Here is a 15,067-nt window from a genome sequence, read left to right as displayed (position 1 = left end):
CCTCTGGTAACTTCCAGATAGTATTGTCCCTGGAATTACCATATTTTCCATGTAATATTTTTTAAAACGTTAAATACTTTAGGATAAGAGACGGTCAAGGGAATAAGTGCTTATTTTCTTTGTTTTGGTGACACTCCCATTCCAATAACTAGGGAATAATAGCCCTTCTGAAGAAAGCAGTTGTTTTAAGTCAGGAAGCTCTAAATAGATGCAGTATCATTGAATTTCCAACAACTTACTCAACCTTTTTAATATTTAATCACAAAATCAAGAAATGTACATATAATTCTTTGCACTTATTTTACAGAGTCAAATAAAAGTTTCTTACAGGCATAAATCCTGAAAATGCAAAAGGATTATTCAGCATAAATACAATGAAGAGAAAGTAAGGATCAGATTGTTATTACCATCTGGACCACAGTACTTTACACAGTAAAATGTACATTCATTTTAGGTTTTCCAGAGTTCATTTGGTTTGGCTTGTTTCCACAGTGAGGACACGGTACTGAGGTCTGCTCTTTGAAGAAAGTAACCTGACCCCTGTGGTAACTTCTGTGTGTAGGAACACATCTCTCCTAGCACAAGCGGCACCTGAAGTGGTTAGCCCCACTTAGTTTCTGTCCTTCTAACTTGAACCAAACCAAACCAAACCAAACCAAATAAATGGGGCCAGCTACAAACACTATAGTTAGAAATATTAACCCTGCTGAACAGAAACACCTTGCATCTTTAGAAAATCAAATTCCTTTTCTTCATATTCAGATTAAATTAAACCACCCAAGTAGAACAAATAATTCAAATTCTTATTGGGTTAAATTAAGTTTGACTTCAGGGACCTTTAAAGATTTATAGTTCCTCCCTCGAAATCAGCAGAATTAGAAATTTTAGTCTATTTAAATAATATTGAGGTGAAAATTAAAGCTAAAAGTCAGAAAATGACAGTGAAAGATCAGACATAATTTCCTTCCCAAACCAGATACTGGAAAACAAACAAACAAAAAACAAAACAGAAAAATCATTCAAGTCTAAGTAGAAAAAACACCAATACATAGAGGCATAAGTTCTTCTCATGTATTTACACAATCAGTTTCATAGACAATTTTTGACCTGATTTATATATTAGTTTTGCCTTTTTTCCCTAGAAGTGAAAAAAAATTAATGCCAGGTTTTCCATATATAAAATATTATTCAGCTATTTAAAAATCCATACAAATGATATCTATAATTCTTTCTTGTTTAAGCTCTCTCATCAGTGTCTTTTCTCTACTGTATTTTTGAATTCTGCAAACAACTTTCTGTATCATGACCAGTGCCTGTTAGAGATCAATGTCGAGACACCATGGATTTGGTGTCACTGAGTGCAAGCAATGTGAAGTTTACGTGTGCTGGGACATACCATTCACCAAACTTCTCAGCTGTTTCACAACTGTCTCTATCAACTTCTGTTTGTCTCGATCATTCTTCCTGAATTGAGCAAATATATTGTTCTTTTTGCTAGTATCCTTCATCCTAGGAATATACGTGAATGAAGAAGATTAGAAAAGGAAATTAAAAGCTATACTGTCACAAGTGAAGTATCTTGGCATGCTCTGGATTATCTCACACTAATCCTATGCTTGAAAAATATACTTCAAAGAAAATAGGTACTACTAATAGAATTACAGAGAAAGCAACCACACAAAATATTAGTATGTAAATCTAAAGCAAGTTTCCTTACGTGATACTATTTTCTAACATCATTCCATAAAGTATGCTAAAATACATACCCTCTATGGACTCTGCAAATCACACTCATAGCAAGACAAGGTGAAAGGAAAAATAATATTAGAAAATTTAAAGCAGTAATTTGTTTGCCTCAGTGGTGTTTCATGGCATTGTAAAACAAGCTTACATTTATTTAAAACAGTTCCTTATGTCCTCTCAAATCAAATACACCACAGATATTTTGAAATGTGGGGAAATAATATACACTTTTAATTCAAAAATTGAAAATTTTAATAGTGATGCTTAAAATGAAATATGGTAGAGTGAAAAGAAAACCTACCACATAAAAGAAGGAAAAGTAACACCTACACTTGTTTTACTTTTAATTGGACGAGACGCACCAGTAAGTGTTCTGTTACTTCAGTTTTTAAAATATCATTTTTTTGAAACGCACACCTCTCTACCTGTAAAGAATCCAAGCCCATCATGGTAGGATCTAGACAGCACTGGTGGCAAACATTCCAATCCCTAACTACGTTTTACAAAATACTTTCTTTCCTGTGTTACAGTATTAAAAAAAAAAAAAAAGTTCCAATTCTCACTTATCTGCAGTAAACATATTTCTAAAGCCAATTAGGTCAGATATTGAGGATACAATAGGAAAAATGTTTTGTCTGTATCAACATAAACAAATCTCATATAAAAGTACACAACACTGAAGGCGAGAAAGAAAGAGGCTTATGTTTTGATCATTAAAATGAACTGAACTTTTAAGTTCCATATAGACATTTCTCTTTTGATAAAAATTTCTAGTTCTTCAATTATCACTGAATCACAAAATGCTAAAATGGTATGCAAAAACATCTGCGGAATATACTCACTTCTCCAAAAGAGTAAGGGCTGTGTTTGGATTCACCCGAAGGTACTTAGAAGCTGGCTGACCGTAATCAGCTAGGTAAGTAGACCAATCCCAAACCATAAACAGGTCAAGGAGCTGAGGAAGATGGGGAGAAATGTTAAAGCAACTTTTGACTATTTATCCACAGCTAATACATAAAAGATATGCTACTCCTGATCCATTTTAATATGACCTGCTTCTCAGATGCAACAGAATAAGGAATCTCATTTTTAAAACTTCATTAACTATATTTTATAACCAACATAGTGTACAATATCTTTTCACTTTTCAAATTACTAAAATTGTCAGGCCTTGCCTTTCTAATAAAATACTTAATTGCATTTTCAAATAATTGTAAAATAATGAAAACAGTTATATAATTATATTAACACGTACTGAGGTATAGAGATTTAATCTTTACACATTATTCAGTTCATACTCAAATTTAGTTAATGAGGGTTGCTGTTACTAACTGAAGAATTTTAAAGAACTTAAATTGAACCTTTTTTTCTAAAAAGAGGTTAAGTATGTTTACCTTTCAAAGAAGTCGTTTGCACCTAGACTTTTCCCAAAGTAATTTAAACCGAAAAGCTCAGATAATCTCAATGAAGTGCATTAAACAACCTCTTCTGGATTCTCCCTGGTGATAGATCCTCAGTAGTGTTATGAAATGAGGCCTTCAGGACTCAGCCTGTTAACTCTAGGCAATCATTTTGTATAAACAAACAACAACAAAAAGGAAACCTTCTTGTTTTCCGTAGTGTTTTAAAATTGACTATTTGCTTTATAATCTCCAGTTAGAATTGTTGTCAAATATGGAAGTAATCTTTTAAAAGCAATGCAGTGCCTAAACCAAAGCACCAAACTCCTTATCCAACTTTAAAACCCTAATCCCCTTTAAGCCATTTAAAACCAACTTCCTATCCCCATTTGAATTGTTTCAGAAAGATAAATGTTTTACTTACTACCTTCCTTCGGTTTTTATGTTACTTTTTCTTTTTGTTTTAGCTCACTTTATAAGTAAGGGGTGTATTGGTTTTGCTTTCAAATGAAGCAAGTATTTGTATTTACTCATAGGATATGTGAGCCAACCCACTGGCTCTGAGAGGGATAAAATTTCTGGGGTGGTTAAAACCTACAGAAAGTTAGAAGAAAGTTACAAGAAACTAGCTCTTCCTTAGGAAGATAATGGACTTGTTTGACTCTTCCCATCCAATATACAGCTACTAATAGAGACTTTCTTGTACAAAGCAGAAAATTCTATAATGAAAATATTTACTACTAATATTAAAAGCCACACTATTTTCTTTCGGGCAACATTCTAGGCCATACCAGCCATACCAAAAGTTAAAACACTGGTACAGAAACTACACTGAGACAATGTTAAAAAAACACAGTCTTAAAAAGAAAAGGGAACATATTTCAAGTTCTGTGTAATTTTTGACTCTTGCTTAGCAACAAGTACATTTTCCCCTTCTTTCACAAGGAGGAAAAGTTACTTTCTACACTCTGCAGTGAAAATGTAAATTAGTATAACTTCTCTGGAATGTGAATTTGCAGTATGTATTTAAGAACCTTATAAAAATGGCCATTCCCTTTGATTCAGTAATCCTACTTCTAGGAATCTAACTTCAGTAGACAATAATAAAGGTAGATAAAAACTTATGAACAAATATATTAATCTCAAAAATGTTACTTGTGTTATCAAAAATTGAAGAAAAAAAACCCACTGAAAACAGCTTAAATCTCAGTATTAAGACAATGGTTAAGTAGTGAGGTATATCTATCTATAAAGACAAGTATCATGTGGTTATTCAAATTGATGCTTACATAGAATTTTAAATAGCTTGGGAAGTTTATGATAAATATTACTACTAAAATTACATAAAAACCGATCAAAAGAGAGTGGAAAAAAATTTGAGAAAATGTTAAGAAGAGTTGTAATTTGTGTGGTGGGATTATGGGTAACTGTTATTATCTTCTTTATTTTCATAATATTCTACAATGGGCATGTATTAACTTTAGAGTTAGAAATAAGGTTTACATACATACATATATTTTTTTTCCAATAAATTTCAATAATGAATTCTCCTCATTCAAAATAAAAGCCTCAGTTTGAAGGAGTCCTCTTCCAGGTATACGTATGTCAGCTCAAGTGTGTGTGGGCATGCGCACAGTCAGCAACCACTTAATAATGTACTGGCTGCAAATTCCCTTTCTTTCCAAAGGCAACAGCAACATGACCTTTGGGACCTGGAAGAAGAAGCCTTAAAATAAGGGCTGATCTACCCCCAGGTGGGAAAGGAGGAGCCCATTTAATGAATTTAAAACCTACACCAACTCCAGCTGTGAGTATAGAAATGGTTCTTTTACAGCACAAAAACAGACTTTCCTAGATAAAGAAATATTGTGCTTACTTTTTTCATGTATGGTCAGACACTCATATGCAAATTTCTTACTGCTAGAAATTACAGGAACCACAAAATTTAACCTAACTGCCCATCTGTAGACAAGTCTAATCCACATGCTTTCAAATTTACACCAATACTTTACAGCAATACATACAGTGCATAGTTAACGTGTAGATATCAATGGAAATCTGCATAAATTTGCACACTAATGGTTAAGGAATGCATTGCCAAGGTGGATAAAAGGGCTAAGGATCTAGATAACATTCACTTATTCATTCAACAAATATTGACTGCCCACCTACAACGTGCGAACTACTGTGCTAGGCACCAGAGATACAGTATTGAATGAGACAAAGTCCCTGTCCTCAAAGAGTTTACACTGTAAGCGGGGAAAGTGGGGAGGCAGAGTTCATAAGGAAACAAGTAATATTTTATGTTAACGTGAAGAATTTATAAAGAAAAAACTATTCACACACAATCTTAGTAACAAACTAGAGTAACATATGAGGAAGCTACTGTCAATTTAATATTGAGTAAGATAGAAACTGATTTACATAGGAGCTGACACTGCTTGCTCTGTATTCTCAGGCCATGAATCCAGTGGATATAGACTTGAGCACCATTTCAGTGTCTATGCCCCAAAGGATACATGGATGTGGGTGGAGAGGAATGATAAGGCCTAGCAAGCATGCTGATCTCATACTCTGATTTCTCATTTCCACGTGTGTGACAGGGCCCTGTGGGGCTCCCAGGCGCAAGAGTCTTTTTTTGTCCCCCAATTCTTGTAGGCAAGACTCCAGCCTCCAAGACCTTCTCTGAGTTCCAAAGGGCGGATGTGAACAGTTGCTAATCAAGGGAGGAGCAGCCAAGAAACCACCTGATTAAAGGGAGCAGAGACTCTCCTGAGATTAGGAGACCACCTGAGACCACCTGAGACAGAGGAAAGGAGGGCAGGCTCTGCACATACCTTAATCTTGTCAGAGACCCCACCCTTGAGCCACTGTTATAAAACCCCTCATCAAATTCTCTGGGGTTGGGACACATAGTTTTTTGAGGCAGGAGCCTGCTGTGTCCCTCTCTTTGCCTGGCAAAGCAATAAAGCTATCCTTTTCTACTTCACCCAAAACTCTGTCTCTGAGATTTGACACCAGTGCAGAGAAGCGGAGCTTTCGGCATCATAAGGATTTTTCAAATGCATAATACCACATTTAATAAGTAAATAGAAACAAACTTCACGGAGCTGTGCAGGCAAACTCATAAAGTATGTCCAGCAGAGCGTAACCTCTCAGTAGATATTCAAGCAATATCGCTCTCTGACTGATGATGCCAGACCACTATTCCAAGTTACTTAGGAGCTTTTTTCTTAGGCTTCATGAGTACAAAATATAAGCACCCTACAGACAATTTCGGTTTATGAAGACAGCTCTAGAAAAAGGCCAAAGTTGGCCAGCAGGCAAACTAGGGCAAGTGAATGTAGTCAACTGACTTCCACCTTTCCCAGGCTTTCCCTGGGGCTTGATAAAGAGGATAGATACCCTTATGATAAGGCATTGGGTCTAATGTTAATTGAGGTAAATGATCTTCTTAGAGAAAGAAGCACTAATATTTCTGAATGGCCTACCAGTGTCCCTCCATCCATAACAATTATAAGATCCTTTAAAGTACAGTTATACTGACATGAAAGATGTAACACAAGACTAGGACATTATTCCTGGGTCCTACCTAACACTATGCCAGGCCAGATTTACGGACTGAGTCCATTTCTATAGGCTGCTACCTATGCCTATTTTGACCAAGAAGCATGATCCCAGGTCTCTGGGATTGTTTAAAAAGAACGAGACTGCTCTGGAGCCAGAGTGTGACGGGAAGGGATGCGGAAACTGGAGTGGCACCAGGTACAATCACTGACACTCCTCTTCACTCCATACAGTCATTGCCTTGGGGACTGCCTCTCACATTCGGTGAGGTTTCACAGGATGTACTATGTCCTTAATATTAAAATCTAAATTATGGAAAACCTTACTTCTCTATCTCAAGTTGTACTTTCTTCAGATGGCAGTAAACAAATAATACATTTGTTATTAATCATACAAAATCTCCCTCAGTCTTGGAAATAAACTGTAAGACATGGTCTCAACAGGTGAATTTATTAGTTAACACATATACCTGAAATCCAAAGATGTAGACCAAACATGAACAAAAATAAAATCCCCCCTAGATTATGCAAAAGCAATTTTACAATTACTTATTAAAGGATAAAGTCAGCCATATTAAAATGAAAATTGGTACTAAGTTCTAAAAATGCGTTTGTTCCAATAGTCAAGTAAAGTAATTCCACCTTAAATCCTTTAGGGAAGTAAGCAAAGTATGGATCATATAAAAATGAATAGCAAAATAATGTGCCTCAGTTCTATTTCATCATGACTTACAAGATTACCTAAAATTAGCAAACTAACTTTTTTTTGCACCAAGGATTCAAAAACACCCTTCATAACTAATCTGATAACATAAGGTGGGATTTATGCCAACTTTTTAAAGTGTGTTGTATGTTTCACTTCCTCAGCCACCCCTGTGTGTCCAGCAAACAAAAAGATTCAGCTTAAGGAAAGAAATGGTTGCATGGGTGGTCCATTTATATCCTCAAAATAGTTGAATCACGGAAGAATCACTGAATTAGTCTGTGTCAAGGCATTTAGCTTGCTGACAGCTTCTCATCCTAAGTCGCACTCCAAATCTACACCCAAGAAACTTGGGGTCTCAGACCTGTTGAGATCACTTTGCACAAATGACACAATGAATCTAGGCCAACTTTAAACCATTCTGTGAAACTCTTGAAGTGACTTTCTGCTTTTGTAAAAGTGAACCCAGAGTGCCAGGTCATTTTTTCCTTGAATCTGGTTTAGCTTTCTTTGTTTTGGGTCTTTTGGGTTTTGCTTTTGAAGCACCTCAGGGGCAGTGACCCAAGGCAGAAGATAAATAAAGTTAAGCCAACCTCAAGAGAAAAGCAATTGGGGATACCAGGTTTGCTTTTGTAAATGTGAACAGTGACCTGGGGGCTCAGGGTCAACCTTAGTCCCCCAAATTCCCCTTTCCAAACACTAAATCCACCTGGGGGACCTCAAAGTTGCTTTGCAGATTCCAAAAGTAAACCAGGAGATCATTTTTCCTTTGCTTCCAAAAAACAAAGCCAAAGCAAGGGTTCCTAAAGTGCTTCAGAGATTTAAACAACAAAAATCCTAAACCGGAATGTAGCTTTAAGGAAGAAATATGAGTAATTAGGCACTGGGGATTCAAGAAAAATGGGTCTTATTAAATTGGCCACAATGGGGGGAAATACAAGTCTTTTTTCTAAATAGATGTTGAAATCAAATGACGAGCTCTATATGCTTTTTTTTAAAAATAAATGTATTTATTTATTTTTAGCTGCGTTGGGTCTTTGTTGCTGTGCGTGGGCTTTCTCTAGTTGCAGTGAGCGGGGGTCTTCGTTGCAGTGCACGGGCTTCTCACTGCGGTGGCTTCTCTCGTTGTGGAGCATGGGCTCTAGGCGTGCGGGCTTCAGTAGTTGTGGCTCATGTTCTCTAGAGCACAGGCTCAGCAGTTGTGGCACACAGGCTTAGTTGCTCCGCGGCATATGGGATCTTCCCGGACCAGGGCTTGACCCTGTGTCCCCTGCACTGGCAGGCGGATTCTTAACCATTGCGCCACCAGGGAAGTCCCTCCATCTACTCTTTTTTTTTTTTAATTTATTTTTTTTAAATTTTATTTATTTTTGGTTGCATTGGGTCTTTGTTGCTCTGCCTGGGCTTTCTCTAGTTGCGGCGAGCAGGGGCTGCTCTTCGTTGCGGTGCGTGGGCTTCTCCTTTCAGTGGCTTCTCTTGTTGCAGGCCACAGGCTCTAGGCGCGGGGGCTTCAGCAGATGTGGCACGTGGGCTCAGTAGTTGTGGCTCGCGGGCTCTAGAGTGCAGGTTCAGTAGTTGTGGCACACGGGCTTAGATGCCCCGTGGCATGTGGGATCTTCTCGAACCAGGGCTCGAACCCGTGTCCCCTGCATTGGCATGCAGATTCTCAACCACTGCGCCACCAGGGAAGCCCCCCTCCATCTACTTTTTAAAGCACTTGGCTTTACCCTTCTCCAGCTATTTGAAAACATATATGGAAAATTCCACATGCAGCATGGAAGAGAATTTTCAGCAGCAGTTAGAAAAACTTTTGTTTTTTGGGCAAAAACTTTTGTTTTTTGGGCAAAAACTTTTGTAAAGAAGCAGTATTGTGCTTCCACCCACCTCACTTTTTGCCCTCAGGTGTTAATTGCCCTCATGCTGACTTTTGGCTCTCTGGTACACCTGACCCCTAACCGGTGCCTGCCCTCTTTAAACGTCCCATCTGCCTAACCCGCTCTCAGCCAGCCTTTCCACTCCTACCTATGTGAGGATCAGAAGCAAGCTCTGAGCACATTGTGGCTTAAAGGCATTCATCTCTTCAAGTCACTTAATTCAAGTGAACTGCACACAGCAGAAGTAGAATGTTCTTAAAGTATTTTTGATGGTAAGCCATGTAATAGTCCTAAATAACTACTAGGTAGGTTTGGAATTTTGGGGGAAAAAAAGAGGCAAAAAGACTTTATATCATCAGATTTATACACATCTATATTTGCTTTACCTTGAATTTCTTGGTCACTACCATGGCTAAAAGACCATGCAGATACATATACGTGTACAATTTTATGTGGAAATTTATTCTTTATTAAAAAAAATTTTTTTAAGGAAAGAGGTATTTATTTATTTACTTTTGGCTGCGTTGGGTCTTCGTTACTGCGTGCAGGCTTTTTCTAGTTGCAGCGAGTGGGGACTACTCTTCGTTGTGGTGCGTGAGCTTCTCATTGCAGTAGCTTCTCTTGTTGTGACGCACAGGCTATAGGCACGCTGGCTTCAGTAGTTGTGGCTTGTGGGCTCTAGAGCGCAGCCTCAGTAGTTGTGGCGCACAGGCTTAGTTGCTCCGCAGCACGTGGGATCTTCCCAGACCAGGGCTCGAACCCGTGTCCCCTGCGTTGGCAGGTGGATTCTTAACCACTAAGCCACTAGGGAAGTTCCTCTTTATTAAAATTAATTTTATCAAGTAATACATGGTTAATAATCAAATGGGGCATGTCATGAAAACCAACAGTCCATTAGCCTACCCTTTGCATTCTCAGAAGCAATCATGTTAACTCTTTCTGTTTTAATACTGGTGATTACCTCGATATCTCTAAATATACTTATTTTTCTAGTTTTTATTTATCATCTTGTAGTTATCATATATGAGGATTTACCTTACTTATACTACCTTCCTGTTTTTGGTAGTTATAACAATTTTTCTCTATTTTTGCTTTTATAATTTAATATAATTAAACTCCTATTTTTTGTTATATCACCTTAAAAAATTTTTTTAAGTTTTGAGATCTATTTCACATACCATTCAATTTATCCACTTAAAGTATACAAATCAATGGTCTTGAGTACATTCACAGAATTCTGCAACTATCTCAATCAATTTGAGAACATTTTTATCCCCCAGAAGAATACCCATACCTATTAGCAGTCACTTTCCAAACTGGAGTCATATAACATGTGGTTTTTTGTGTCTGGCTTCTTTCATTTAACATAACGTTTTCAGGGTTCATCCATGTTGTAGCAGGCATCAGGACTTCGTTCCTCTTTACTGCCGAAGAACATTCCATTACGTGGATACACCATTCCATTACGTGGATACACCATTCCATTACATGGATACACCATTCCATTACGTGGATACACCATTCCATTACATGGATACACCACATTTGTTTATCCATTGATCAGTTAGTGGACATTCGGGTTATTCCCATTTGGCGGCTATTATGAGTCACAACTGCTATGAACAAGTTTTGTGTGGACACGTGTTTTTATTTCTCTCGGGTATATATCTAGGAGTAGAATTTGTTACAGAAACTTTTAAGAGGATCTTTTGACTCTCCATTTAGTAATGTAAGAATATTAGCACCTTATATAGTTGAATTTTAAATAATTCTTCTGGCAATTGGGGTTTAAAATATTTATATTATGTATTTAAACCCAAATAACAAAAGATGTGTAACTAAAGTTTTCTAAAAGTTATTTATGAATGCAGAATATATTAATAAATTATTATCAATAATTTGGGGGGAGTGCCCTGGCGGTCCAGTGGTTAAGACTCCACGCTCCCACTGCAGGGGGTGAGGGTTCTCTATCGCTGATTGGGGAACTAAGATCCCGCGTGCCATGCGGCTCAGCGCCCCCTGACCCCAACCAGAGCCACCAAAGAAAGAATTTTTTCATCCTCTATTTCTAAAACATGAAAAACCTTGTAACTATCCAAACAGAAGAGAACACTTCAGGTATTTTGCTCAAGTAGATTTACCTCAAATAGCTGAGTGTGATTTTGGTTTTTATGATACCTTTACATGTATATGTGGCTTGCTTTTCTTCAGTCATGAGTAACTAATTCAGCTGCCTCATACTCTAAGGCGAGTCACACACTGAGTGCTAGCACTTACCTAATTACCAAAACTAGAAACCTGGATTCAGGTTGCTTTGACTCTTCTCTCTCACAACTCCTGCATCTTACTTATTGCCAAATTGTGTCAATTTAACTTCCTAAATATTTTTTTCCTAAATATTTCTTGAATTCACTTGCTACCTACCTTCCACCACCACTACTACTACTACTGTCCTAGATTAGATATCATACTCTCTCCCATGGGGCCTTTGGTCTTGCCTATCCCCTCTGCTTCTCCTTCTAATACGCCAGGATCCATCAACCTCCACACTGCTGCCAGAGAGATGCAGCTCAAATACAAATCTTATCATACCATTCACTTGCTTAAAAGTTTCAGTGGCTTCCCAGCTCCTACAAGATAAAGTTCAAGCTCCTTAACATGACATGCAAAGTGACTTTTTGGCTTCCTCTCCTGCCTTGGAATTTAAGCTCCTAAACTAGGAACTACTCATAGTTCTCTTACAGACCGTGATGATGCCCCAGGACATTGTCATTTTCTTCTCTGAGTCTCCTTCCCCTCCCTTCTTCACTCAGGTAACTCTTTACTTATTCCATAAAATTTAAATCTGGATTCACCTCTCTCAGGAAGTCTCCCCAGACCACTATGTGTTAGCTGTTCCTCTTTCGTGTGTCCTCAGAGCTCCCTCCATAAATCTCTATCATAGTATTTTTCACAGTATGCTGATATCACAGTTATTCTGTCTACCCACTAAAGAATCAAATATCAATAATTCCTTTTGTAGTCTGGACAGTTCATGGCTGTCTCAGCGCTGTCTCTTTCTAATACGCCAATAGTTGAAGTGCCTTTTCTTCTTCCTAATAATGTACTTTGTAAGTGCCTCAAAGCTGGTGACTTGTTTTGCTTACTCTCTGTATCTTCACATTTGGCCCAGTACCTGGTATATAGTAGGAACCAAGTAAATGTATGTTGAGATGAACTGCAAACGTTACCTTTTGACACAAAGGTATGTATGTTGAGATGAACTGCAAATGTTACCTTTTATGTCTACACAGAGCCCACATCATATATATTAATAAGATGGCTATGTTATCATTTACTTTACATGTCAACTATTTACAATCAAGACAACTCTGAATTTTTAGTAATGTCTTATAATTATTCTGAAGGCCAGACTAGTCTCTTTGACTGATGTAATTTATGTTATAGAATGTACTAAAATATTTCATAACCAAAGCTCTGCTCCTGAGATTACCTTTTGCAAACCAGTGATGCCACCGTCAAGCATGTTAAATAAACATTCCCAGGTCATACATTTAATTTTCTGTCCAATTCATTATATCATCTGCCACACTTATATAACAGGTAGTTATATAATGACTTCACCAATGAAGCTCAGACTTCTAATACTAAAGAAATCAAACCTTGAAATTCATGATGTGAGGTGTTCACTAGACTTTCAGTTCTCTCTGATGAGTCACTTTGCTTCACTGAAGCTCTGAAGAAATAAGGTCTGCTTATATGAATTGACTTTGGAAGAAATCAAACAACAAAGAAAACAATATGGATTAGCCAATGAAGAAAAATTGTATGCCAATGAGTCTTTACTCCAGGATATAGTAGTTGTTCAAATGAGGGAAGCTAGACTGGGCTGGGGTTTCTTCAAGTTCTCCTTTAGACTGCAGTTGCTAAGAAAAAGAGGGAGGGACTAACCATTTTTTAAAATGTGTAAGAGTCTAAGTGGATATTCTTCCCCCCTCCTCCCCATGGTTGTGTTTTAAAATAATGCAAATGACAACCTGGAGACGCTAATAGCTGGATTAATTTAGTCTTCAAAAAATAAGTCACATATGTTTTACTCTAAAATTTTAGCAAGTAATATATATTATTTATAATTTGTCATTAGTTATAAACACTGACTTTTGGCTTTTGGAAAAAAAAAGCTAAACTAAAACTAAATACTTCAGACCCCAAGACATATTATCATTCTATTCTTTAGCATGGAACTCAGACCATTTGAGACAAATGAAACATACCATGACCATTAAATCCCAACTGCCTCAGAAGGAAAAGGGAGATTGTCACTGTCTGCTAAGGTATTACCATAGAAACTAAGGCAGACACCCCAGTTCTAGGCCTTGCAAGAAATTTTTAGTGAAGTGGGGAACTGAATTTCAGATACGTATGTCATTTGTTCAGCTTTCTAGAGATAAGGTCTCAGTTTTATGTCCTAGAATATAAATACAGACTCTTTACTATTTTGCCTTAGATTCCCAAAGAATGCAGAGTTAGCTAGTCTACCATACTTAGCATGATGGACATAAAGAAAATAAGGATCTTTATGGTCTATATTAAAGACAAAGAATACTACAATATCTTGGTGAGTATTTGTATTTAACGGGGCTTGCATCCTCACTCATTTTTTTCTTTCAAATCTTATAATAGATTTTATAATTTTTACTCAAATAACTTAAAAAGATATGTCTTTTTTGCTTTTCTAAATCTAAAAGGCACTTACTTCTCTTATGTTAATTTATTAACCCCTAATTATCCAGACCTGATTGTATGTAATTACCTTTTGTCAGGTATAATAATTTGCTCAATAAACATGTCAGAACACTTGCTGCTTTGTCTGTTTTAACAGATAAATTTGGTTTTTCCATAGCCCCGAGGCATAATTAAATATGAAAAAAGGGGGCAGTTATCAAACTACACAAAAGCTGATTCATGAAGGAAGTGCATATTGGGTTGGCCAAAAAGTTCGTTACGGGAAACCCGAACGAACTTTTTGGCCAGCCCAATACGTAGGAGAAGCCATGGCTTACTTTGGGACCTGATGCTTGCCTGAGTGCTTAGTTAGTTACAGGTAATTTCTGGGACAGGGTAACAGTAACAACACTCTGATGTGAACTTCAAAAGGGCAACAGGCAAACTTTAAGATGCACCTTAGTTAAGAAGCAGCTGTTGGTAAATAGCTATTGGCATCCATCCCTCTTTCACTACAGGTTATAGCAGTAAAATACAAAAAGAGAAACTAAATAAAAACAACAGGAGAAGGACTTATTTTCTTGGGAAGATAAATGCAGCCAGTGGAATTAAATGGCTTGTGATCTAAGTCCTACAATGCTTGCAATGATGTGAATCTACACTATGGGAGTGCAAAATGAAATCCCTACCTGACCTCTGGATAGCCTAAACAGGAAATTAGGACATTTCTAAGCAAAATAGCCTGTGTCATCCTGTTAAAATAATTGTTTCCTTTGACACTCTGTCAGAAAAAATTCAAGACATAGAGTCTCTTCATTGTAATACATAAAATGGGTGCCTGGTCCACTGCTCTCAACATAGCTGAGGAGGTAAAGTCTGTTGATAATTAGGAAGACAAAGAAGGGGAAAGAGGGATAACAAACAGGTAAGAAAGTTGGAAGCAGTCTTTAAGTATTTACAAAGAAGTTGAAAATAAATCAATATTTTTTAAAAGGAATTTAATTCTTAAGAAGAATCTGGGTTAATTAAGAGATATTCAATGATTGGTGTTTCAGG

General features: G+C 37.1%; 1 protein-coding gene across 6 annotated transcripts in view; it reads right to left on the bottom strand.

Annotated features, from left to right (window-relative positions):
* Positions 1-250: 250 nt before the first annotated feature.
* Positions 251-15,067, bottom strand: part of EXOC6 (exocyst complex component 6) — a gene marked incomplete at its 5' end in the record, with an annotated part of 209,091 nt that continues 194,274 nt past the window's right edge. For all 6 annotated transcript variants that reach the window (XM_082674090.1, XM_082674094.1, XM_082674093.1 and 3 more), the window contains 2 exons: positions 251-1,509; positions 2,586-2,698. In XM_082674090.1, coding sequence (XP_082530216.1) covers positions 1,377-1,509; positions 2,586-2,698 — 246 coding nt within the window. In that variant the 3' untranslated portion in view covers positions 251-1,376. The remainder of the gene's footprint in view (positions 1,510-2,585; positions 2,699-15,067) is intronic.

Source organism: Grampus griseus (genome assembly GCF_964374135.1).
Source record: "Grampus griseus genome assembly, chromosome: 16".
NCBI lineage: Eukaryota > Metazoa > Chordata > Mammalia > Artiodactyla > Delphinidae > Grampus > Grampus griseus.
Note: the sequence above shows the minus strand (reverse complement) of the source record. Positions and strands in the feature narration are given on the sequence as shown.